At 40.3% G+C, this 27,226-nt stretch overlaps 2 protein-coding genes across 3 annotated transcripts in view; one reads left to right on the plus strand and one right to left on the minus strand.

The window, feature by feature from the left end:
* plxnb1b (plexin b1b) overlaps window positions 1–1,872 on the minus strand; it is a 103,594-nt gene extending 101,722 nt beyond the window's left edge. For both annotated transcript variants that reach the window (XM_054783516.1, XM_054783517.1), the window contains exon 1: window positions 1,573–1,872. The gene's annotated coding sequence lies outside the window, so the exon portion shown is untranslated. The remainder of the gene's footprint in view (window positions 1–1,572) is intronic.
* A 7,180-nt stretch (window positions 1,873–9,052) lies between these two features.
* On the plus strand, window positions 9,053–26,612 carry LOC129186701 (ubiquitin-conjugating enzyme E2 variant 2-like). Its single transcript, XM_054785204.1, has 4 exons — window positions 9,053–9,176; window positions 10,963–11,108; window positions 20,732–20,857; window positions 23,929–26,612. Exons 1-4 carry the CDS (start codon window positions 9,155–9,157, stop codon window positions 24,070–24,072), a joined length of 438 nt encoding a protein of 145 aa, XP_054641179.1. The 5' UTR covers window positions 9,053–9,154; the 3' UTR covers window positions 24,073–26,612.
* The last annotated feature ends 614 nt before the right edge of the window (window positions 26,613–27,226 follow it).

Below are 27,226 nucleotides of genomic sequence, written 5' to 3' on the forward strand. Positions count from 1 at the left end.
GTTCTTCATAGTTTTTGTTCTTAATGTGTCCTGTTAGCTAGCTAAGCAAAATGGCAACCGGAACTGGATGTTATGTCGCCCGCCTATGATGTCATCAACTCTCAAACACATCAACACAAAACATTTTTAAAGACATGTTGCCACCACCTTCCTGTTTTCAGTCATGTCCAAAATCACGTCTTCAGTGATGATAAAAGTAACCTTAAATGTTCAGATACATGTATTTATAATTGTTTTCTGCATGGAAAACTATAAAAAATGTTTTATGTGTTAACATTTTTGGCTTTCTGGAACAGATTCATTGGATTTACATGATTTCTTATGGGAAAAATGGATTCGATACCATCTGGAACAAATTAATAACGCTAACCAAGGGTCCACCGTACTGATTTGGACAAACATCAGTACCGAGCCTCACCAGAGAGGGCAGCAATGTGCCTAGTATGCCAGAATTTCAGGAAGAACTGGCAGGGATAAGGAAAAGAGCGTTGTGTCTCATTTTGCACACTTAAACTTAAGATCTCCGACGCTATCCTGGTCTTTTATAACTCTTCGTCTGAGATGTGTGGGTACCGTGTAAATCTCCACCGAAACACGAGGACCGCTGTTTTCTGGAGGGTCACCTCAGTGAGCAACCACAACTCTTGTTCACCTACTAGCTTTAGCGGTGTCCCGCCCGATCCGATATTGATATCAGTCAGCAAAAAAAAAAAAAAAAAAAAAAGAGTATCAGATTATATAACGCAGCCGAGCACAAGTACACAGTGTCCGTAAGATACATATTGAAGTGTCAGTACGGAAGTGTGCAATCTGAAACACAGCCTGTCAGTACACTTCCATAACTATGCAATATATCGACATTTTTACTTTGTAGTGCTGTCCCAAATTAATTACTGTCACTGTTTACTTACCGGAAAAGACTAATAAAATTAGTCATGTTTACGCTCTACTTCTCTCCTTTTTAATGGTAAAGTTAATCCGTCCCCTTCAGCTACCTGAGGTTGGTAAGTGTCCATCACTGCACAGTCACCATTTTTTCCGTTTTAAGTGCAACATCCGGGGACTGACAGTGCACTACATTTTACCGTACTTCTCAGTGTGAACGCACCTACGCACTAAAAAGACTTGTAAGTACGGAAGTGCACCAATTGAGACAGCCTGACACACCTGTGTGTTGTCGCGGCCATTGTTTGAAGTCAGCCGACACTAAGAGAATTGGTCATAGGTCAGTTTGATTTTACAGTTGACTGGATTGTGGTGACATTTGGGTTCCATTCTCGAGTGACCACACTGAACTCTTCATGGACTGGGCCGCCTGAGGGCCGAGTCCAAACTCCGAAGAACCGCAAACTTTATGCACCCTCAGGCTAGCTTGGCGTTAGCTTAATTGGTCAATATGTACATGTTTATGGGTGATTTTTAATACCCACGTATTGTTTTTTATTAAAGTTAGCGTCTCAGGTGAAAGTTCCATGTCATGTTATACACGAGACACTTGTAAAAACAAGAAAAGCGAAATATTAAAAGTACGTGCGGATTGAGTTGAGAACTTTAAAGTTAACTTGTACTCACCTCCTCGTTGTATTTTTCACTCATTCCACGTCAAATATACATGCTGACCGACGCCGTTTACGCGATCCAAAATTCCACTCTCGGCCAGTCCAGACTTGCAGGTTTCTTCTCAGTAATCCAACTTTCACTTAGTTTGCATAATGCAAGCTTTGAATAAAAAATAAATAAGCATAGCGCTAATGCAACAAACGCTTGGTTTTGTGTTCAATCATCTTGCTGTGGGTTTCACCCTGAAGACTTGTCCCCCACATGGAGCCGGTAGGTCGCAGAGCGAGCCGCTTGGGGTTGCAAACAGCGCCCGGCTCTGCTTAGTGTTAAAATGAGGCTTGGCAAAGAGCATGACTACCATGCTGCATTCAATGCACCTTGTTTTTAGTAAAACCCAGTGCGCGACTCAAAGTACAGCACATCACAGTTTACTCTACTTGCTACATATTTGTGAAAATGACCACTTCTTACTTTCCTAACTTGCTATAAACTAGTTTTAACTCGTTTTTGACAAATTAAAGATATGTATTTCAACGGTATTTCAGTTGTGTTCTACATTTTGATCTTAGGAATTCCGGTGTTTATGAATGCACCTTTGCGTGAGTGTGATTGGTGGATAACCAGGAAGTGTGGTTGTTGTGGTTGTACTGTGAAGGTCTGAGGCATGATGTGTGCACTACTGGATTTTCTCCACGATACCAAACGTACTCGAATTTTGTAAAGGATATTATTTTTTGAGACTCTGCAAAAGAAAAGAAACTTGAAAATGTCTTAAATGTAATAACTGTTAAGGGAAAAAAATCATTCTTTTTGTCACTTTTCACTTCACAAAGCACTCTGCAACTCCTCATATGTAAAGTTTATGCACAAAAAAAGCAAGCCGCGGAACTGCATCATATGTAACGAATTCAGTCTTTCAGAAAAAAACACTTACTTTATCATTTATGTGTAAATTTATTTTATTGTTTAGTATTTATTATGTATATTATGTATTGTGTTTATTTTAATTTCCTTATTTGACTTTTCACTTCAGTGTGTTGCAGCAGCCTGGTCTGGCACAATTTCAAAATCTATTTGATAATGATGCTATATTTTTGTATGATATGAAATTTTTTTTTCAAAAGTTGACTTTGACAAAGACGTGTGTCCAAGCCTGCGAATTAGTGATGGAATTAAACACTCCTGTATTAGCGTTAGGGCTGGCATTAAAGCTTCAAAAGAAAATCTTTTGAAGCTAATTATGTATCTTGAAACTGAAAATAAACGCCACGTGTCTTGAGGAACAGTCACGTTTTTTTTGGTAATTATTATTATTATTTTTAGTAGTAGTAGTAATGGTGGCATTGTTATTAACTTTTGGTATCAATTATGACACGCGCGTTCACTTCAACCCACGACTTCCACCAGTCAGTGAATGCAGCACAACCTATGGGTGAAAACCGTGGGGATTTGCAGACACCTTCTGGCCAACTGGAAACACACATTCCGTGTGCTGTGCTTTTTTTCATACTTTTATCAAATAATCAGCATGTTCAAGTAATGCAGTATGCAATAAATTTGTCTATCTCCTTCTTAACAACATAATTCAAGTCATGATCCACCGTGGGGAAAATAAGTATTTGACCCCTTGAGCATGAATGCCTTGAATGAGTTGAATGTTTGTTTTTTTGTTCATTTTTAGTGGGAAAGTTGTCGCACAATATGTGGAACTTCAGAAATTGTGGGAATTTTGGGATATGTGTCAATAGCCGCCGTGTCCCAACAAAGAATTTGAATAGAGAAATGTTGAAAAAGCTTGAAAAAAAGGGGCTGAATAAGAATGATAAATAATGATCAAAAATGAATGAGCTCCAACATTCCCGCTATTAATGCATCTTGAAGACAAATATTTTTGGAAAACAACAGCGTAATAATCTCCGTCCAAAATCTGTCATTCAAATAATCATGTGGGTGATGAAATATGGTGGCAGCGAGGTTGTGAGTGGGTGTGGCTGTGTGTCCATACATTTGACAGTACAGGTCTGTGTTCATAGCAGACGTACAGAGAAAATGTGGGAAGGTGAGGGTGTGAAAGACCATGCCTGTGTGTCAGGAGAAACATTGCAGTCATGTCCCAGGGAAAAACACTGACCCATTCATTCCCAAGAAACAAACACACACAGACCGCCTTCTTGTCTATGTTTTTGGAGCTATCATGGCTGTATTGCATTGGGGGAAGGAGACCTGCCAGGCTGTTGGCTAGCTGGTGGAGGTCTGGTCAGAGGGAAGCACCTTGCTTACGTACGCACTTACTCAGTCCTTGCATCAGTACAGAGAAGTGATAAGTAGTGTTAAAGTAAGGAGCTACCGAAGTGAAGGATCACATGAAAAGGTCTGAGTCATTTTCTTTAAAGGGCAAGGAACTATATTTGGTAACTACATCAAAATGGTCTCCGCTAAGGCTGCCCTTTGTGACCGATTCTGCCAACTTACTGAGGCTGTCCTGTTTGGGGGTCTTAAGATCTGATCTCTGCTATTTGTGGATGATGTTGTCCTGATGGGCTCATCAAGCTGTGACCTTCAACATTCAGTGTTTGAAGCTTCTGGGATGAGACCCAGCACTTCCAAATCTAAGGCCATGGTTCTCAGCCAGAAAAGGGTGGATTGCACTCTTCGGGTTGGGAGTGAGGTCTTGCGCTCAGGTGGAGGAGTTCAAGTATCGCAGGGTCTTGTTCACAGGTGAGGGAAGGCTGGAGCAGGATATCGACAGGCAGATCAGTGCAACGCCTGCAGTAATGTGGTCACTGCACCTGACCATCGTGGTGACGAGAGAGCTGAGCTGGAAGGCAAAGTTCTCACTTAACAGGTCCATAAGTTCCTACCCTCACCTATGGTCATGTGCTTTCCACAGGTGAATGGACAAATATTAATATTTAGTTTATGTTCTCTTTATTAATTTTTTAAATTTTTCATCATGACAGGCTCAGCTTCACCTGACCGTACATCACTGGTCCAGGTGTACCTTATTGCTCCATCCAGCACCACACAAATCTCACATAATGAGAGCAGACAGGCCCAGAGCAAGAAACATAAAGAAGCTCAAGTGAAGAACCTGACACAAATTTGTGTTTGCCTGTGGACTAAAGTTTTTTTTCTAATGTCCACATGTTTACATGTGGACAAGGCCTAAAACATGCCCGATGCTCTGCCGATAAGTAAGCTACAAGAACGAAAGCCGCTGACCAGTGGAGAAATTAGAAACTCAGGAGGATAACATTCCGATGCACTTAAAACCCAAAATCCCTGCAAGCAAACTCAGCAATGTTGTGCGCTGCAGCTCATTTGCATCTGAAAAGGGGAGGAACATTCCTTTGAGGACAACACAGCCAAAGATCTTGGCCAAAGAGGACGGATGCTTTGAAAGAGTGAAGCAAGCCATTTATGTCAAACTTGAAACGCCCATCCACCACCTGCCAACCTGCAACATTCTAAACTGCCATCATGGAGGGGAACAACCTGTTGTTACACAACATAGCGGTTCACCCATCACACCTGGCAACCGAGGACACACACACAGCAGAGATCTAAATATGGAAACTCCTCACCAAGCATTGTGAACTCAAGGGTGAAACATCTTCAACCAACAAGAGAATGTCCAGCTTCAAATTTCCTGCCACCCACAGTGCTGACAAAGTAGTCCATGGTTTACTGTAACCCTCCAGCTGCTCCATAATGCCGGACTGCTGCAGGACTTCTAACCAGAACCAGGAGAAGAGATCATATCTCTCCGGTACGAGCTTCACTGCACTGGCCTCCTATAAAATGTAAAATTTAAAATCCTCCTCTTCACATAAAAAGTACTACATGACCATTCACCATGTAGTACCTTTAAAGAACTTGTAGTAACTTATCACCTTCGTACAGGGGCGTCCAAAGAGCGGCTTGCAGCTGTTTTTTATTGGCCCACGGCACGTTCTAAAAATAATTAATTATATTCTGATAATATTATGAGAAGAAAATGTACAAAGTATATTAAAGAAGAAAGTGGAAATATTTGGAATCCTTTAATAAAATAACAGCAGAAACGGGAGGAAAAAAGCAAAGCCATTCATACTGTACTAATAATACGCTTGTTCTCCTATATCATAAAGCTGAGATGCAATTTTTTTCTTAAAGTATATGACTTGTTAGCATATCTACATGTGTTGCTTTACAAAATATCAATTCTGCCTTACAAAAAGTGGTCCTTGCGTCCTTTCATTTTTTACTATGTGGCCCTTGCTGGAAAAAGTTTGAACACCAATGACGCTGGGGTAGAACTATGGAGTAGTACTATGCTCCCACAGCTTACATTTACTTGTGGTTCCAACAAGTTTTTCACATGGCCACTAGGGGGATCCCAAACACTAACATCATCTATTGTTGTCAGACGAGGGCCCTCAGTCATGAGAGATGCCCGCTGCAATACTTGTACGTAAGCAACCGCCGTTTGACGACCCTGCACCACCTGAAGCTCCAGTGTTCCACTGAATGAAAAAGCACCCCCAGACCATGATGGACCCCCCTCCACTGTGCCAGGTAGAAAACATCTCAGGTGGGATCTCCTTGTCATGCCAGTAACGTTGGAAGCCATCTGGACCGCCAAGGTTACATTTTTTCTCATCAGAGAATAAAACGTTTTTCCACCTTTCAATGTCCCATGTTTGATGCTCCCTGGCAAAGTCTAAACAGGCAGTTTTGTGGAGTTGAAGGACACGAGGTCTTTGAATTCGTTTTTTGTTTTTTAAACCCAGATGCCGTCTGGTTATTGTGCTGCAATCGGCACCAATAAGGGCCTTAATGTGGGTCCAAGACTTCTCTGTGTCTTGGACAGCCAATTGGATCCTCCGGCTCAGCGCAGGTTTGATTTTTTTGGGGGTCTACCCCTTGACTTTTTTGTTCCATAATGCTCAGGGTCTTTCAAAAAATGTAGAATGACTGTCTTACTGCTCCCAACCTCAGCAGCAATGGCACGCTGTGAGAGGCCTTGCTTATGCAGCTCGACAATCCGACCACGTTCAAAAAGAGAAAACTTCTTAGCTTTAGCCATCAGGAGGGCATGGCAGTGTGAATGCCTGACAGAAAATGAACATTTTTAGCAGATTTTGGCTTTTATAGCATGTGGTCTTAAACTTTGATTAGCTGGTCAACAGCTTATTTCAGTTGCATTGTTGTTTTCAATAATTTGTGTCTCACTCCTCCTTCTTGTTTTTGCATATTGTAGCTCTACTTAAAACCTCATTAAAATCCAAATGTGCAAAATGCAAATTCTAGCCATTTTTCAACTGGTCTTAAGATTTTGATCAGGAGTGTATATCTTGTAAGCAGACAGATGTTCAATCAAACACAAATGCAAACACTCCAGAGAGTCACGCTGATCGAGTGGGCCAAAATACCTGTCGACAGTTGCAGGAGCCTCATTGAGAGAGGGAGTATTTGACAAAAGTGAGTCCACCCTTATGTGAAACTGTACTAATTGGGCCCAATTAGCTGTTTTTCCTACCCGGGGTCATGGTGGTGGGAGTGTAATGCTATGGGGCTGCATGAGTGCTGCTGACACTGGAGGACTACAGTTCATTGGTGGAAACGTGAACACTGACATGTATTGTGACATACTGAATCATATCATTATCATGATGATAAAGTGAGGCGCGAGCCTAAACACACCTCCAAGATGACCACTGCCTTGTGAAAGCAGCTGTGTGCAAAAGTGTCTATCATGTCGTCATGGAGGCCTGAAACAGGATTCCAGTGGCAGCCTGTGATGTTCTAGATAACTCCATGCCCAAGAGAGTTAAGACTGTATTAAACGCTATCCACACTATATATTCACAAGTTGGTCATTTTCATGAAAGGTGTACTAACTTTTGTTGCCCGTGGTTTAGACAAGAATGGTTATGTTATCCTGTTATCCAAGCTGTACACTGACTACTCTGCATTGTATCAAAGTGTCCTTTCTTTAGTGTTGTCCCATGAAAAGATACAATAAAATATTTGCAGAAATGTGAGAGGTGTACTCACTTTTGTGACATACCGTAAAGGAAGTGTTTGATTGCAGTCATTGCTTCAAAAAGTTGTGCAACTAAATATTAGGTTAAGGGTTTGTATTTAGTAAATGTTCCTGTATTATTACTTTTGTCAGTTTCTAATTATTTTAATGATTGTTATTTTTTTTAATATTCACTACATGTCGGTGTATAGCAGGAGGTCAGCCATGATGGTGAATATAATATACTTTTTCAGTATATATTCTAATCATTTGTTATTTACTGATTGGCATTGGAAAATAACTGTCATTTCACAAAGTGTAGTTTCAATTTTGTCCAGTAGATGGCAATCGCATACCACCAAAATTTCCTCAGTTCTCTGTTGAGGAATGTTACAACATGTTGAAATGTGTCAAATCAAGTCTCTCATTTATTTTATCTGATAAAACATGACTTGAACTTTAATTTGATACCTAATTCACTTGTCTGCCCCAAGTATTAAAGAAGTTAAAGCAAATTTCATACCTTTCATTGCTTTAACATTGAGTCACGACAAAAGCTGTGATCGACCCACGGACCTTGACAAGTACAACCGCGCTACAAAATATATCATAACTTCGGCTGTGACATTTGTTTTAAAAGTCAACAAATAGCCATTTATTTTGATCATCAAAAAGTCCAGGAAAGAAAACCACGTTTCATAATTTTCATGTAGGCCTCGCATTAGCAGTGCAGCAGCACATAGTGTTCGTTTCCACGCCACACTGCACACTACATGTACGCAGTAATTCCGGGTTAATATTAACATATTTTACACCATCAGATTTGAATGAAACTTCATCTGCAGATAGATATTAAAGTGAATTTATATCCTACATACATTTGACCTTGTCCTGAAGCTCCAATCAATGAGTTGAGCAATATAAAAGCCATATTATATTTTTTAACATTAACTACAACTAAACGTGCATTTTTAAGCAAGACCAACAATTTAAAAATATAACAGGTCTTTTTAATAACATTGTTATTCTGAAGTTAACTAATACGAATAACCATTAATGCAACTTCTGGTGCTGCACGGTTTTGCACCGTACTCTTTCTTTTCGCCATCTTCATCAAACGTGTTTTCTCTGCAGAATTAGCAAGCTGACGATTTGACTAAAGGAGGGAAGTTGACATCTTGACCTCTCAATACCCTGGGTACGCTATTGCATTATCCAGTAATAATCAAGTTTTGGTGTCTGACCCAGAAAGTATGGGGTGGACAGCTGGCATTGGCTCTGGCCACCCACAGTGTGCGTAGAAAATGGATGGATGGATTAAAATGCAAAAGAAAGTTTTATATTTTTAACATTAATTTTAAAACTGTGATTCCTGTAATGTTTTTCTTTAAAATGTCAACGAAAAAAACCCAAACATTTTATTGTGTTCTGAGAGCCAGATGCAGTCGTCAAAAGAGGGACATTTGGCTCCCGAGCCATCGGTTTTCGACCCCTGTACTAAAAAAAAGCCTTTTTTTGTTGCGGCGGACGCGCGCGCTCCCCAGCGTCAACGTCGTACGTGCGCGTTTCCGAGAAGCTGTGACCAAGATGGCGAGCGTTCCCGGATCAAGTAAGACCACTTCTTTGATAGCCTGGCTAATATCTCTTTATTTCCGGAAATTAAGACGCTACACTTAACAACAGAACACATTTAGCAACACGATTGTTTAACAAGCTAAACGTGATGTGTTCGGACCGTTGGACTTTCCAAGTTGTGCTTGACATGCTACCCGCATTGCTACTTGATAGCTTATTGGCTAGCAAAAGTGGCCGTCAGCCTTTATGAGACGTGATGAGGGTGAGCTGGATCAGAGGAATACATTGGGAATAAGTCCACGTAGTTCAGCGTAATATCAAACATAATCGTCATCTGATACCTTAACCATTCTTAGCAATTTGACGGCTGCCGCGCGAAGGTCGACGCACTGAAGTGTTGTTTTCCCTAAAATATTTTATACACCCAGAAGATGTTTGTTCTTTTTAAATGACTTTATTTGGTGGGGTTGTTGTATGAAATCAGTAATCACAATTATGCTTATGTTATATGTACCGAAACAACAGATCTGTTAAGGTTCCACCTTAGCCAGTGGCTAGTAGACTAGCTAGACTGAGCACTCTTCATGTTTGTTTTGAAAGTTTGGCTTCCTGGACAATGTCAATATAACCAAAGAAGGGTGGCGATTAATTGCTAATAATGTTACAGTGTATTAGGACTGTGGACCTTAACATGTATTGCAATATTTTTGGGATGTATCACAATAGGATGATACAATTAAATTCAGCAGAGTCTTGTATAAAAAGCTACAGATATATCATTTCTGACTGGTTAAGTGTAGACGTGCTCGCTGACTCTGTTTCAGGCTTAATGACACTCTTCGTACTCAACTCCGTGTTGGCGCCTGAGATGGTAGAACAAATTTGTCGTGTTCCCACCTTTTGCCTCCACATTAAAACCAAACCGCTTGCATATTACAGAGGTACCTCTTTTAGCAGCAGTTTCTTGATCTAGTCTCCGCTTCTCCTTCAGCCATGCTCATTTTCTCTCTTTTGTCGTCTCTGATATGCCTTTCACCGCCACCGCAAGACCATGCTTAGGGCCCTCTGAAATCCGTTCCATTCCAAAATTTGCACACACACAACTGAACTAGCATTCTAAACAAAGCTAACCCCGCTAGCTTCCATTCACGCTCCGTAAGAGGAGGTTCTGCCAACTTTCGCTGGTGATTGTCATTTCAACTTGAGTAGTTCAGGAGGAGCAGGTTAAATGTTTGTAATGAGATTCCGCCACGATTGAACGGTCCAGCCATTAACTACTTCCCCACACCAACATTCCTTCTCACGATGACACCATTTCATTGATGTTATGTCAATTTCCGCGAGATTCCGTATTTAACAGGAAATTCCGTTTTTATTGGCCAATTCTGCTGTGGTGCACGTGAGGCGCCAATGTGTCAATACAGTGTGCCGCAGTTGCAGGAAAATCATGTCATCAACTCCACTTTTTTCCCGTTTAAAATGATCATTTATACTGGTATAAGTCATTTTTTCATGGGAAGAACCGGTATATTCAAATTATCGCCCAACCCTACAATGTATTTATAAATGACGGATGTAATGAGTATTGTATTCTTATTCAAAGCACTGTGCCGATCCCCATTCGGTACACATTTCAAGTGTGGAAGGTAAGTGTAATTCTGTGTTGTGATGCACCTCCACCATCCTGGGTGGAGTACATTACTGTTACATGCCTAGTAACTGTTAGTACATAATGGATTTCACAAATATTTAGTCATCAGTGTCTGGTCAAGGAAACTCATTTTACTCAGCTTGAACCACTCCTATTTTTCTGTGTAAAGCTGTAGTTCCCCGCAATTTCCGGCTGCTGGAGGAACTGGAAGAAGGTCAGAAAGGAGTGGGAGATGGAACAGTTAGTTGGGGCCTTACCAACGATGATGACATGACTCTCACTCACTGGACCGCCACCATTATTGGACCCCCCAAGGTGAGATTTTCAACATAGATGCTATTATTTACAATGCTAATTTAAAGGGATAGTTTGGATTTTTTGACATGAAGTTGTGTGACATCCCCATCAGCAGTGTAGTGCATCAACAGTGACTTAGTGACTTTGATGCGGGTGTCGCAGCCATCTTCATCTTCAAAGTAACCCAGAGCATTTTGTGACGTCTGATTATTTTTCGAGGAGGCATTTTTGTGATGCAAATGTATTACTCTTTGAGAAGCCACATTCTTTACATACGTGGCCCCAGCAACTAACCGTAACTACGTTCCTCTTCACCGAAATCCGACCAGAACTGGGCTCACGGGACCAAGTAGGGGGCGGGAGTCACTTTTGACGCGCGACACTGCTGATGGGGATGTCATGCAACTTCATGTCAAAAAATCCGAACTATCCCTTTAATGTGGTTTGGTAGTGGAAGTGACACAGCCTGTGATGACTTGAATCAAGGCAAGTTTACTGTTGATGTGTTATAAAATGTCATCAGCAATTTTGCTCCCAGGGTACACTGCAACTCAACAACAAAGAAGGGCTGTTTCTTTTGACCAGCCTTTTTCAAGTAAGAGAGACGCACCATAAGAAGTTGAAAGCAGTTAGGGGCTGTACACTGTGTTCCAAATTATTATGCAAATGACATTTTTCTCGGATTTTGCTAAATAGTTGATGTAAATTACAGTCATCATAATTTTCAAGTCATCAACCTTTAGAGCAGGGGTCTCAAACTCAATTTCACTGGGGGCCAGTGGAGGTAGTCTGGGTGAGGCTGGGTCGCATCAAGTATTGGGAGTAGGGCTGGGAATCTCAGGGTACCTCACGATACGATACGATTCACAATACATCCATGAGATAACACCGCTGTTAGTTCAGTGTTGGTGTTTACTTGCCCCTGTAAGTATGGAAGTAACACTGAGCTTGCCCGGATGTTGCAGGCTGCAGTTCCACTACTCTTTATGTCCAGTCACGGGCCGCAAGATACGATTTGGTGGGCCGCTAGTTTGAGACCCCTGCTTTAGAGTGTGCAGTTTGAATGTTATTGAACGAACCTCCCAATGATAACAATATATTTTTTTCAAAAATGAAAAACTTAAAACGCACTGTTCCAGATTTATATGCACAACAGCGTTTCAAAGCATTTCGCTGGTTTTTAAGAACCGAAAATGGTCATTTGTTGAATTTATGGCATAAGGAGGTATTTGTACTGAGGTATATTTACTGAAAGCAAAGGCTATTTCACTCACTAACATTTTAACAGGCCAAGTTACATGTTAACATAAGATCCCTTCTTTGATATAACCTTCACGATTCTTACATTCAATTTGTGAGTATTTGGAGCGTTTCTGTTTGAATTTCTTTGCAAGATGTCATAATAGCCTCTCCTGCTGTTTTGTTGTGATCTGCCTCCCACCCTCATAGATTTCAGGGTTAGTAGGGTTATGCATAACTGCCTCTGGAGGATCCTCCAGCGGCACCAGCAGCTTCAAATACCTGTTTGCTGCTCCGTAATGGCTTTTTAGCAGGCGCTCTCTTGATTCGATAAATTTGTCTGGCAGAAACCTTTGTCATTATGCCTTTATCAGCACAGTGTCGGCTGTTGTCTGAATCAGCCACAAATTTCTTCACCGTACGAAGGTTTTTGTGAATTATTGAATTTTCATGAATTTTCAGTTTTCATGCCTTGTCCAAGGCATTGCAATGTTTGATCCTTTTTCTTTCCCATATTGCTTGAAATGTATGGCATGCCTAATAATGTGTAACATCATTTTAAATTCTTTCAATTGGGCTCACCTGGCAAACTAATTATGACAGTTGTCCAAGATTAGTAATCCAAAGAGCCCCAAGACACAATGACATTCATGAATTTAATTGGAAAAACAAAACAAATTATGTTTATCATACTAAAATCCTATTTGCTTAATAATAAGAATAATAAAACACAATGTACACTAGTTTGACTGGACAGACATTTTGGAATGCATTAAAAAAAGACTTAAGTCAGGTAATTAATGCCGAGAGACTGGATTGATTTCCACCTTTCCAAGATTGGTCCACACCAGGCCTCATGCTCATGAAGACACACTGACCCCTGCTGCATACTGTCATCATTTTCAGCAGATGCGTATATTTTCCACATGTTGATGGTAAATGAAGATGATGTCACTGTCTAATTTGCATAATTGGCCCTGACGCCTGTGCATGTACAGTGTAGTTGTAATGAAACGCTATTGGAGAGAGGAATCATGTGGTTGAGAGACAAAAAGACAGTGAAAAACATGAAAAGCAAAACAAGTACGTAATCCCTTTCCACATCGCGATTCTAATTTCTTATCATGGCTTTTATAAAATATATTAATAAATCATGCCGCTTCATGGTTGAATACAGCCAATTTTTAGTCAATAATATGCATATTTAAGCAAATGTTAAGTTTTTTTGTTGTTGCCTAAATTAAGCATTTTAAGCATAAAAAATACTAAATGAACAAAAATATGCAACTACCCCCGCAACCTAATGAGGAGAAGCAGCATATGGATGGATGGATGTTTATACTATGTGGGGTAATAGGAGTGTGAAGGTGATATAGGGGTGTTATTTCACATCTAGAGGGCTCTAATAATGTCTAAAAGGTTGTGAAGAGGTTTTCTATGCTCTCACTACAAATATATACCCTACTAGGGCTAGGTGATATTTTGATATTATTAAAATATCGATGTTTCTTTTAAGCACGATATCAAAACAAACATCATTCGTATCGATATAGACTGGATTTGCGCTGTTCTCTTGTATCTTGAAGCGGATGTCTCACTCATCACCTCCCCCTGCACAAAGGAGAAGATAGGAGGGGCGGAGCAGAAGCCCCCATCGAAATAAAGGAAGTGACAAGTTCCAGTGTTGCCAACTCGGCGACTCTCTAAGTCTGGCGACATATTTTCTCCAAAGAGACGAGCGACAAATCTAGCTATTTTTTCTGGTGTCATCTGAGAGTTTTCTGGTATTTTGGGTCTTAAAAGTGAAAGCAAAGCTCCCGCTGCACACTGCATAGTGGAGATCCACGCATCCTCGAGGCGCAGTGCCGCCGGGGTGGATCTCGCCCTGTTTTATAGAGCGGGATCTAAAACGTAAGTGCTTCTTTGTCTTCATTAAATTACTACTCATTACACTCGAGCCTCATTCAGACTTGGTCACTTACCTGTCAGTGTGTCAGAATGTGTGATGGTAGAACGATGTGTGAAATAAACAAGTAGTCCTAACTACAAGATAAAAGTTGGAGGCTGGAGGCGAGTCGGGATGTAATTACTACGCTGTCTAGACTGTGAGAGGCGCTAGCCGAGATAAAATATAAAAATGTATTTTGATGAAGTGATGGCCAATTTTAAATGAACAAACTAAGAATGAAGTTTATTTGTAGCTCTAAGCGTAATTAAGGTGTTTTTACTCACTTTTTGTCTCTCCTACAAGGTTCTGCTTTCTAGAAGAAATAATAGTTTAGAGTTGCTGCTGACATTTAAAAATTTCTTCTTAAACTGTGCACTTTATTTCATATTTTGTTCTTTTGTGATTTTGGTATTAGCTGAGGATTTGAGCATAGCTAAAGGTTTGTTATAAACAAGATGACTTTTTCTGTATTTATTTTAAAAAGAAAATGGGCTGTTTTGTTTTAGCGGTTATTTTGCTATACTTAAAAAAATATATATATTTAAATGAAACCACTCTGCACGCATATTTGACTTTGACTTTGTCTAAACTCACTTTGTGGAAAAAAATATCAGGACATATATCATATATTGGTATTCAACATCAATATGTCGGGATATGAGTTTTGGTCCATTAGCCCTAAATCCTACTTTGCAAAAATGCTCTTATCATCGTCAGGCAATTAACTGCAATAAACAAGGGATGTTTAGAAATACAAACTTTTCTGTGTCGCCTCTTGTTTTTTTTTGTAATGTCACAACAAAGGCGCTGGTCATCAGCTGATCAAAAGTTCAAGACTATTGATAGGGACCCCCCCCCAAAAAAAAAATAGAAGTAAAATTTATTCAGTAAAAGGACTTAGTAATGAGTCGCTGCGACATTCTTGTTAATCACCTCAAAAATTAGTTTGGGCGTGCTTGATGCCAGTGTTTCCAGGAGGGGCTACAGGGAATGTTGCTCCAGGTGGTGAAGAAGGCTTCACAGAGGGCATCCACTCTCTGGAACTGATGTCAATTTTTGTAAACTTCCTTTGCCATCCTTCCCCAAATGTTCTTAATTGGATTTAGATCAGGAGAACATGCAGGATGGTCCAAAAGAGTGAGGTTATTCCTCTGGAAGAAGTCCTTTGTCAGGCAGTCATTGTGGACTGCAGCGTTATCCTGTTGAAAAAGCCAGTCATTACCACACAGACAAGGGCCTTCAGTCATGAGGGATGCCCCCTGCAACACCTCCACATAGCCAGCTGCCATTTGACCTCCCTGCACAACTTGAAGCTCCGTTGTTCGAGGGGACGTCCTTAAAAATGCTATTTTTTCATAGGATATCTTTATCGTATTTTCATTCATATACGTCTTTGTTAGGTAGAGTATTTCTTCCTCTACAATTTTGTATTGGATTTATACTGAGTTTTGGACCACATTGACTCAAACTAATTGCTTTGAATGTTAAAGTCCAACTTTAAACCTTTCAAACTCATGGATCTGAGCTTCAGGATAAAATAAAAGTATATCAGATATTAATTCACTTTAATATCTATCTGCAGATTAAATTTCATTAAAATCTAATGGTTCGAAATCTGTTTTTTTTAAACCCAGAATTACTACATGTCGCCTTTGCAACGTCCTATTTTCAATATGGATGCCTTGATTGTAAATTTAAAAGCAAATAACATATGGATAATTTAGATATCATTATAACAAAATCATGCTTTAAAAAAACATAGATTTTCTCAAATATGGAGTGGATGGGGGATTTGATGCATTTCTGTCGTTGATGACAGCTCTGTATTTATTGTGGTTAGTGTGGGGTAAAAACGAATACACAGCTTGCTGCTGCACTGCGAGGCCTACATTCAGAATATGACACTTGATTTTCTTCCCTGGTCTTTTTGATTATCAAAAAAATGTAAAACTCTACTCTGGTGACTTTTAAAACAGATTTTTACAGCCTAAGTTATTGTATATTTTGTAGTACGGTTGTAGTTTCCAAGGTTTTTTTCCAAGGCTTTTGTCTTGACTCTCTGTTAAAGCAATGGTGGACCCATCCAGCCATCCGTTTTCTATGCCGCTTATCCTCATAAGGGTCGCAGGGGTATGCTGGAGCCTATCGGGCGAGAAGCGGAGTATACCCAGCCAATCACAGGGCACATATAGACAAACAACCATTCACTCTCACATTCATACCTGTGGACAACTTAGAGCCACCAATTAACCTAAGATGCATGTCTTTAGAATGTGGGAGGAAACCGGAGTACCCGGAGAATACCAACCCACACATGCCCAGACTTGATTTGACATATTTCAAAATTTTGTACCATTGCTATATGTGAAATCAATGCACCCAGGAAGTAAGTTCCAGTAATGCTTAAAAGGACCAAAATATGGCAAAATACTGTAAGTATTACATGCTATCATGAAAGTACCTGTTACTACATGGTCACAGCATGTATAGAAAAATCATAGAAGCTTGTTGATTTTTGTAGGTGTTTTAATAGCAACCTTTGTAGGCAGCATAGGTGTGTCCCATTATGTGTAGTAATGAGCTGCCTCTTTTTATGTTTTTATATATTTAGAACATACAGAAAAGGGAAAGGTGTGTGTTGATGTCTCACATAAGGATTGTGGATGACGTGCAAAATGGAAAAAAAACATTTCCTGTAAGACCAACAGTGCAAAATGTAAATTCTTGCAATTTTTCAACTGGTCTTAAGATTTTGGTTAGGAGTGTATCAGTGAGTAAGAGCAAAACAAGTAGTACCGAAAATCTTTTTGAGGATGAGTCCCTATATAGTTATTTTGTGATGGTGTCATGTGCAACATCGCCCTTGGTAACATAGCGAAAGGATGTGTGTTCTTTGGTTACACCTGACCTATTTCTGTAACGCATGTCATTCTACTGTTTCCTGACTTAGTAGTGCTGACATGCTGGCGAGGCAACAGCATCGATGCATGTCAGGGCTGTGTACAAACTCCAATATTCAGCGTTAAAAGCAGATCATGCTGAAATGTCACCTTTATTGAGTTTGCCACAATTTCATTTCCACTATGGCGTATGTAAGCGGAATGACGATGGCTGCATCAGCTACGTGAATAGTGTGACTACATGCCGATACCAGTTAGACTGCAAGTTATTTGCCAGTTCATTAAACAAAGGAAATAAATCCAACACGTTGCAGTGCAGACAAGACTGTTTTCTGTTGACCAATCAACGGACAGCAGTGTACCTAGCTCCACCCACTTCAAGCTTACTGAAGCAAACTATTGTGACAAGCACATTTTTCATGACCCTTTACAATTAAAAACAAAACAAAATGTGTACTCAACTGAACAGGATTGTACTGCATGGTGGAAACAAGTTCTTAGAAGGCGATCAGAAGTCTGAAAAAACAACCCCAGCTGACTTGGTGGCATAACATCAATATATTGAGATATTGCATGTACATTATCTTTAAAACCATTGCACACTTACACGGAGCCCAGGAAACATCATGAATGTGTTTTTTTAAATCGCCGTGCGCATGCACCTGTGTCTACCACTGCACAAAATGAAACCAAAACCTTTAAGTCATTAACGTCATGTTCTGTGGTTCAATGCGATTTAAATAGGGGTGTCCCGATCCAATATTGGTAAATGATATCAGGCTGATGGACTAAAAAAAACAATATCACAGGGGTCCCCAAAGTTTTTACAGTCACGTACCCATTCAGACATTTGACCTGAAGCCATGTACCCCCTGCACTCTTAAAAAATATAAACCTTGTTTTAATCTTCATTAACTTGAAATATTGAACATGATTAATAAATTTAATAAGTAAAAACATTCATTTTACATGGTAAAATTTTGAGTGTTTTACATGGGCACTGATAAATTGAGGATTTATATTTGTCTTACATGTCTTTTATTTCAGCCAAATGTTGGAATCCTTTCGCTTGGATGGGTTAAACTTTGACTCGCAGTTGCTATGATTTAAGCCTGCATATTAATTTGATACCAAATTGAAAGGAAAAGGTTAACAAACATGATGAAGCAGTATCCAAAATACAAAAAAATCCTACAACCAGTGATAAAGCCTAATTTTTGTGGAATCCCCACTCACTTCTGATTAGCAGATTTAACCGGAAATGGGTGGGGACTTAAATTGGTACATTATTTTAAGTCTGAAATTGACATGGATTGGTCAGAAGTTGCTATATTTATTGTTTATTATTCACCTATTTATGTATGTGTGTAACTGATCTGTATTATTATTTATTTAATTATTTTTAATGATCTGTGTGAAGTTGGTGATTTATGCATCCAGTGATGGTCAACAGAAACAATCTGTCAGCCTTCTTCACTGTATTTTTTCTCAAAAGCACCGCGTTCAGAACTACGAGCAAAGTTTTCCAACTGACTTTACATCACCAGCCAAATTAGAGTAGTAGACTGGGAAAAAAAAAACACAGGCAGTGACCGATGAAACACGAGCTGTTTACAGCTCTGTCTTGTCAAATGCACCACGTACGTGACGAGTTTACAAAGTAACTTTACATACAAACCGAAATAGAGGCGAGCTGAGGAAAACCTTAAAAAAACCCTGTCGTGAGTGGAGCCAGCGACCAACATAACACGAGCCGTTTTCAACTCTGCCTTGCCAGTTGCATCACGTACGTTACGAAACAAGTTTACCAACTAACTTTAAATATCATACAAACCGAAATAAAGGTGAGTTGAGGAAAACTGAGTACTGATTCGAGGAGCGTGAGCTGGCGTTAAGCCAAGCAAACACAGAGAGAAATGTTTGCGCGTGAAAGAGTGAGGCACAGCTCCTCTGGCTGCAGCAAGCAAGTCTGTCTGGGGGGGCGGTCACTGTGTGTGACTGGCCAATCACAGAGCATGAATATGAACACATAAGTAGTTTCCCAATGAGGATTTTCCTTCAGCACGATTACGGATAATGAGGAGGATTTCAAAATCGTATTATCCATACCGGATACTTTAGATATTTGAGCTGTCACAAAAGCAAAAAATATTGGTGCCAAAGTGAAAGTTATGCTTGAATTGCATCTTTTCACAAAAAACTGTTTTTCCTCCCTTTTCTAGTCAGCAACTGATATTTTCCTGAAACTTACCTTTTACTAAAGAGTGGAAAAAGGTAAAAACAAACTTTTTTTTTTTGATGAAAGACTTTCTTATGGTAGGTTCCGTGTTTATGTAGCCATAGAACACAATCCTGCGTGCCTTAAAAATCGTCAAGATCGTCCAAAATGGCTCGTACTGAAGGGGTTGTCTTTTGAAAAATGGTTGGCATTGAATGAGCCCTACTGTTCCCTCCTCGAGAAACAGCCAGTTTACAGATCTTGCAAGTTGCTGCTTGGTTATCGTGTTCCAGTGAATCATATCGCCATACCTGGGCATGTCTGCGTAGTGTTGCGTTTTCTTCTTCTTCCGGTTGGCAACCAACTTTGAGGTGCATTACCGCCATCTGTCATGTTGGACTGTGGCGTTACTAACGTCATATGGCAGTGGTCATGGATCGGCCCGATACCGTGGCTGCATCTGATTTGATCTGATTTTCAAAACAGAGCAAAAAAGTTTGGCAGCCAGTCTCGATCCTGATAACAACTTCCTTAATAATATTAATAATGATGGGAATAATAATAATATCATTTGTATTTGTTCCAACTCAATAATATTTCCAATGAACATGCTCTGTAAGATCAAAAGGTCGGTTATTAGTGTCTGTAAATGCCACAAGCATAGCATTTGAAATGCCATCCTCGTACAAATCTGAAGTATTAAAATGAGCATTTTAAAAATAATGCCTTTCATCTGAGTTCGAGGTACTTTCTTCAAGGACTATTTTGTTAAAAATGTAAACAGTTACAGATTATACAACTGCCAATTACAACAATAATGTAGCCAACATTCTACAATTCCAAACACAAAACGACACTACTTTACTTACTCTAGATCTTTTATGCTTTTCAGCAGCGCCTCGACTTGGTTTAGGTTTTTTGTTGATGTCAGAGGTTCCAGTGGACTGGCAGTCGGACTCAAGCAGAGACGGGTGAAGTGGCCACGTTTCCTTGTTGGACGTACAAGTCATATAGGGATAGTTTATGCTCGGCACAGCTGAAGGCTTCAGTGCACCGTTGTATCGCAGCTCTGTGGCAACACTGCAAACCTCAAAGCAATAATCGTTGAAATGAGCCCAGCAGAACAACGATCACTTTGATGGTACCTTTTTTTCTCGGCTCAAGGGGATACAGATAAAATAGTTATCACCTTTTATCTATGAAATAATTTGAAAGAGTACTATTGATCTGATATTACATGATTTTGTCAGTTGTTGGATCTGTAAATGAAGACACACAATGAACTCTTCAAGCTACTGACTCAACTAATGACCGTTTTCTGTGTGTGTGTTTATAGACGATGTACGAAGGCAGAATATACACTCTGAAAATCGAATGTGGATCCAAATATCCAGATCATGCGCCTCAAGTACGCTTTATGACCAAGATCAACATGGTGGGAGTACATACATCAAATGGTCTGGTAAGCACAGCATGTTCACAGATAGTGTTTTTTTCTTCTTTTCTGTTGATGAAATTGATTAACCCGATAGCCCTGAACCCATCAAGGGGGAATTGAATATACACTCTATATATTCACTCTGTATACTCTGAGGCTGGGGCTTTTTGTTTAATAAAAGGTCAAGGTTTAATTGACCTGCTCCTGCCCCGCTAAGTTCAAAGAGAGAGTGAGAGCTGTGTGTCAGCATGCAACGTTGCCGCTAAGGGTAGAAATACAAATTGGTTTTTAAAATAAAAGAGCAGAATCGTGCGGTAGAGTTAGAGCCAAGTTAAGTATTTGGTAGCTGCTGATGAGCGTCTAGAAATAACCCCAAGTGACTCAACCGAGCAGGACTAACACTAGTTTCACTCCATGTGAAAAGAACTGTCATGTTCTGCTCTTCTTGTATGCAAGTGCCACACCAGGATTCTAGGACATCATGCAGGTGCAGTAGTCAACAAAGTCCATTAATTCAGGCAAAGAAGGAAAGCTCACAAGGAGCACAAACATGAGTCACAAAGTACAACACAGAAAACAGTCATGACCATCACTAGCAGAGAGTCCCTTCTAAACTAAATAGTAGCACTGATGCTACACGGGTGCTACTGCCCACACTTACCAGCCGAAGCAACGTTGCTGCACATGATCCCAAAACAGGAAACAGAAAGCCAAAATAGGAGCACCTAACAGGAAACAATATATAAAAAAAAACCCACAACTGAAGTCCAACCGTGACATGGTTTCATGTGGTAGCCCTTCCACAGTAACACTGAGGCAGAATGGCTGAAGATCGTACACTTGTATTACTGCAAGTTCCCTGGCCTTGTGGAATATTTCCAGTCTTGTTGGAAGCCATTTTTTGTTCAAGGTCACGTCTGTCATGAATGACTTGTGAGAGGAGCCATGGCATTAATTAAACACGTCTTTATTACACACACTAATGTATTCGGAGCAGAGCAAGCATGGTGTGTGTGTGTGTGTGTGTGTGTGTGTGTGTGTTTGAGACTTTTGGATGCCTTTGAGTCGTGTATTAATTATATTATATTCAAATTACAGTGCATCCACAAAGTATTCACAGCGCTTCACTTTTTCCATATTTGGTGTTACAGCCTTATACCAAAATGGAATACATTCTTTTTTCTCCTCAAAATTTGATTCCCAACACTCCATAATGGCAAGTTGTAAAGTCTTTTTAGTAAAAGCTTTTTTAAAAAATGTTTGCAAATGTATTAACTTATTCAATGAACGCATGATCCCAAATACTTTCTTGTGCGTGAGAGGCAAAAAAAAGTGAGGACGCAACTGCACACTAATGGATGTCACTTTTGGAGCACATTTAAGCCATAAAAATGGCCACAAGGGGGCAGAAGTGCATTTGATATGTGCTCGGCATAGATCATTTGCATATAAACACACACTCGACAACAAGGAGGAAGTGGAAGAGCATGGAGGAGTGTAGCGTACAGAAGGTTACACATTGTAGGAAAATTTTAACTCATGCAAAACGCATGCTAATCTTCAGTTTAGTTTAGTCCCAAATATGAAAATTCTAAATAGTTCATGGTGTTATATTTGTAAATAAATTACTGTTTAGATGTAAAACAACCCCTTTTTTGTGTTGTTTATGTTGTGGTATACTTGTTCAGATATTTGAGCTGTCACAAAAGCAAAAAATGTGTGTCAAAGTGAAAGTTATATTTGAAACTTTTGTATCTTTTCACTAAAAGCTGGTTTTCTCCCTGTTTTAGTCGGAAACTAATATTTTCTTGAAACTTGCCTATGTTCTACTGCTGATTGCTAATTTTACTTTGGTTACTTATTTTTTTCGATGAAAGACGGCAGTCTAATCTTTCTTTTGGTAGGTTCCATGTTTGTATAGCCATAGAACACAATATTCTATATGTGCCTTGACAAATGAGTCAAAATTGTTTACAATGGCCGGTACTGAAGGGGTTGTGTTTTGAAAATGGCTGGGACTGAATGAGTTCAAACTTGACACATGACAGGTATTCACAACCTTTGCCATGAGGCTGGCAGCAATGTAGCTCAGGTGCATCCTGTTTGCACTGATCAGCTTCATTGGAGCCCGGCTGGTGGAAATGCAGTTGATTGGCCATGATTTGGAAAGGCACACACCTGTCTATATTATTGCTGCTGAGGTTAGTCAACAAATAAACAATGCAAATAAATGTCATAAAAATGAGTAGCTCTTGGCCATTTTCATTTTGTAGAAGTAGCTCTCACAAGAAAAAACACTGGACACCACTGCGCTCAGTTATCTAGAATGTTACCTACAGTACCAACAATACAATTGTCCTGAAAAGGTTTTGTATGTCGAATTTTGAGAGCAAAAACAAATTTATTCTACTTGGAATGAGGGTGTCACATAACAAACAACATGTGGAAAAAGTGAAGCTCTGTGATTACTGTGTGGATGCACCGTATGTACCAAGGACTGATTACGTTACAGTCATTCTGTGAGTGTGTCATACTTCTCATTTTTGGTCCGGTTAAAATGGACTACATTCAGTTTGCTGTGTTAGTATGGTTTGTTTGCTCAAGTGTGAACGCAGTCTAGAACGGAAAGGACCAAACCAAACGGTGGACCGAGACTGCCTGAGAGATGGGTCTTGGTCCGCCTGACAGTGGACTGTAATCGTGAGGGAGGCAAGTGTAAACGGTGACCGCACCAAAACAGCGGCTGTGTCACCAAATGCGAGCGCAACCAGGCGATGCAGAGCAACGCCCAAGAGAAAGCTTAGTTGGTATTTGTCGCTTTTACATATTCACTATGAAGGCCAAGTGCTCCCAATACAGACTTTCACCATGGTTGAAGCTTTTCAAGCTCTGGGGTCTCCTTGGCACTATCGCTAGCCAAAGGCTGGACTGCACTGTTTGTTTACGGACTAGACGCATAACACAATAAACACTTCCTGTCCCGCACATAATGTGTACCGTACAGACTCGATGGCACCTGTACTGTATATACCGTTCCACCCCTCTGCCGTTGGGTTTATAATGCTTTGCTAAACATCATTTGCTCTTCTTTGCAGGTGGACATGAAGGCTGTGACTTGCTTGAGCAAGTGGAAGCACGTTAATACCATACGCATGGTGCTGCAGGAGCTCAGACAACATATGATGTTGAAAGAGAACGGCAAGCTTTCCCAGCCACCTGAAGGCCTAGTGTACAACTGATGCACCTGCCTCCTACCCCCCTCCTCTTCATCTACACGCACACACACAGACACACACACACACACACACACCTCAGAGCCCACATACTCAACACTGGCTAAACCACTTTGGCTCCACAAGTGTCATTTTATCCATCTGAAGCTTCCCATTGGACAGTGAGAGGAATGTACAGGCTACTTCCTCACCGAGATCCCCATTCTGGTCCTTGGAGCAGGTGTGACCTTCCAATCCAAAACATACTGTGCATTTTTAGCCTCTTTGTGTTACACTTCAAGATTGTAAAGTAACCATGTGCATATTGATTGTGTGGTGGAAGAGTAAATCCTCCAAAATCTGTCGGTACTGTGGTGAGGGTTTGAAATCAAATCTCTGACAGTGTAATGGATGTTCACGTTCAGACCATTCCGAGGTTGTTGTTTTTTTTTTTTTAACAACTACACACCTTTACTGTATGTCTGAACTCCATTCCCAAATAATACATCACGTGATCTCAGAGGTTATTTTAGTCTCCATTGAGTTCCCCAGTTCCTGCAATCCCAAAGATGTGAATGTGTCAGGTCCTCCTGACAAAAGGAGCAAGTCTGACACATGGGGAGGAAAGCTTCGAGGGGGACATTCAGCAATGCATACACAGTCGTCCCTTGTTTAGCGCGGTTAATTGGTTCCGGACACGGCCGCGATAAGTGAATTACCGCCAAGTAGGATTTAATATTGACAAATTGAATATTTTCCTAGTTCCAGCATAGAAAACCTATTTGTGACTTTCTAGCCATTATTAGAGCCCTGTAGACATGAAATAACACCCCTATTGTCACTGTTACAATCCTATTATTATTTGTTTACAGCACATTGCTCAACTGCAATACGCAGGCTACGGTATCACTGCAGAGACACAAGAGACAGACGCTGCTTTAAACATAGCATGCTACCAAGCTAACTAGCTAGCCTCCAATGTATTTATTCTAAACTTAAAGGATTTCAAATGGCATGGGAAAGTTCTTTTCACTCTATCATGTCTAGGGTTGGGCATTGAGTCTCGAGCATCGACGGGAACCCAGACTAACATTCCGATTCTCCCAGGATGGTTAAGAAGTTTTTATTTTGATTCTTTGTTCCGATGCCAACTTCGCCGACCGGAAGAAATAGCCACGAACACCAATGAAGGGGAAGCCAGCCGGCGAGCACCAGCGAAGAAGCGGCTAAAAAGTTTGGCTTAGTTTCATAAAAAAAAGTGCAGTTGGCTCAGTGCGGCATTTGCAACACAATGATATCATGCAAAGGAGGATGCACGGGCAACGTAATTTAATGTTCACACATTCATAGTGTAGAAATGGTACCTCTTCCTTGATGCGCGACATCACGCTTCCTCTAAGCAGTCAGAATCAGTGAAGTCAAACAATAAATGACGCCTGTCTCATACCATTGTAACCCAGGTTTTCCGGATGCCAGCTGATGTGGAAGTTTGGTGTAAATAAAGGACGAGAGCTACGGCTAGGCAAGTTCAATTACACAGTCCGTCTCTTCTTAGCAGTTAATAGTCAAAGGACCTTCTCAACTCACACAAAACACTTCTGGCCTTCAAAATAAGAGCTCTATCCCATTTACTTGTGTTAACAAAATAAGTGTGTTGTAAAAAATAGTTTACACCAACATTGAGGCAGCAAAGAAACTGGTTGAAAATAGTCCTGTAAGAAATGAATTGTAAAGTCGATAAAAAGTTCATATCATTTAACAATTCATTTAGAAGTTCAGTCATTTCACCCAAAAAGAGCTCTGATTAGTGCCCTCATTTAAACCATGCAAACTGTTATGACCCTGCTGTTTAAAAGCATCAGTATTGAGAATCGTTAGGAACAGGAATTGGAATCGGAACCAGAATCGTTTAATTCAAATGATGCCCAACCGTAATCATGTCGGACATGCCATGGCTGACTACATGCAGTGTAAGGTAATGCAATGTAACGTCACGTCTCAGCAATGTAACATTAATGATGCCTAATGACCAGAATGCTACACATAACTTGTCTTTCAATAGTTTTTACTAGTAATGGGCCATAGTCAACCACAAACAGCGGTCATTCATTTAATTTCCAAAAAAAAACACGATAGAGTGAGGGAGCGATGTAGCGAGGGACGACTGTATCACGAAAAGCACTGCAGGGTCATCAACGTAGGAAGATGTGTACGCGTGTGGTTTGCTTCCTAGCGCTTTGTGATGGAGGTAGATTTGGAGAGGGTTGGGTGGAGACGTCACTCTGCAGAGATCAAGTGTGTGTGCTGGGCACTTGTCTGGATTGCCACTTTGCCAGGGCCCGTGCTGACTTCTTATATTTCTTTGCTGTTATTTTGGGAGTTTCTTGTTTTGGTTTCTTAAATTTCTGGGCTGACCTGCGTGTATTCCCTGAAGTAGTTTCTCATGTAGTGAGTGCCCACTGAGCAATGTATGGCTTTGGATGTTTATTTTATAACAGGAGAATTCAATCAGGGTGATGGGGACCTGTTGCATGGTTTTGTTTGAATTAAATGTTATTACTTTTGCACTGTTTGCGTTGTCATTTTCCAAGGCAACAGGTATGAAGAAACAATCCATTGCACAGAGAATACACGCACCACCAACCCCAACTACGACTTTTTACACCCAACAAATGCATCGGGTTGTCCAAAGTCCGGCCCAGGGAACATTTGCAGCCTGCAACTCTTTTTTTTTTTCTTTTCTTTTTGGACTGCGGCAAAAGTAACATAAAATGAGGCTCAATGTCAAAAAAAGTGTTAAATATTCCAAGAAATTGCCAAATACTATTAAATTAAGTATTTCATTTCATTTATTTCTCAGGGCTTTGAATCGATGGCAGCTGGACTGTTCGGGCTATCTTAGAAGACGTTTCACCTCTCAGCCGAGCAGGCTTCATCATTTCATGTTCAAAAGACTAGATAGGACAGCTCTAATCCTATAAGAGTAGAGATGTCCTCGCTAGATAGGGCTAGCGGGATGAGAGCTGTCCTATCTAGTCTTTGAGCATGAACTGATGAAGCCTGCTTGAATGAGAGGCGAAACATGCCCTGGGAATACAATGACCCGGATGAATGACAATATTCCATACTTATTTCATCTGATAACAGAAAGCTGAGATGTAGGTTGTATTCACCTCTTGAG

The sequence above is a fragment of the Dunckerocampus dactyliophorus genome, chromosome 8 (assembly GCF_027744805.1).
Source record: "Dunckerocampus dactyliophorus isolate RoL2022-P2 chromosome 8, RoL_Ddac_1.1, whole genome shotgun sequence".
NCBI classification, from domain to species: Eukaryota; Metazoa; Chordata; class Actinopteri; order Syngnathiformes; family Syngnathidae; genus Dunckerocampus; species Dunckerocampus dactyliophorus.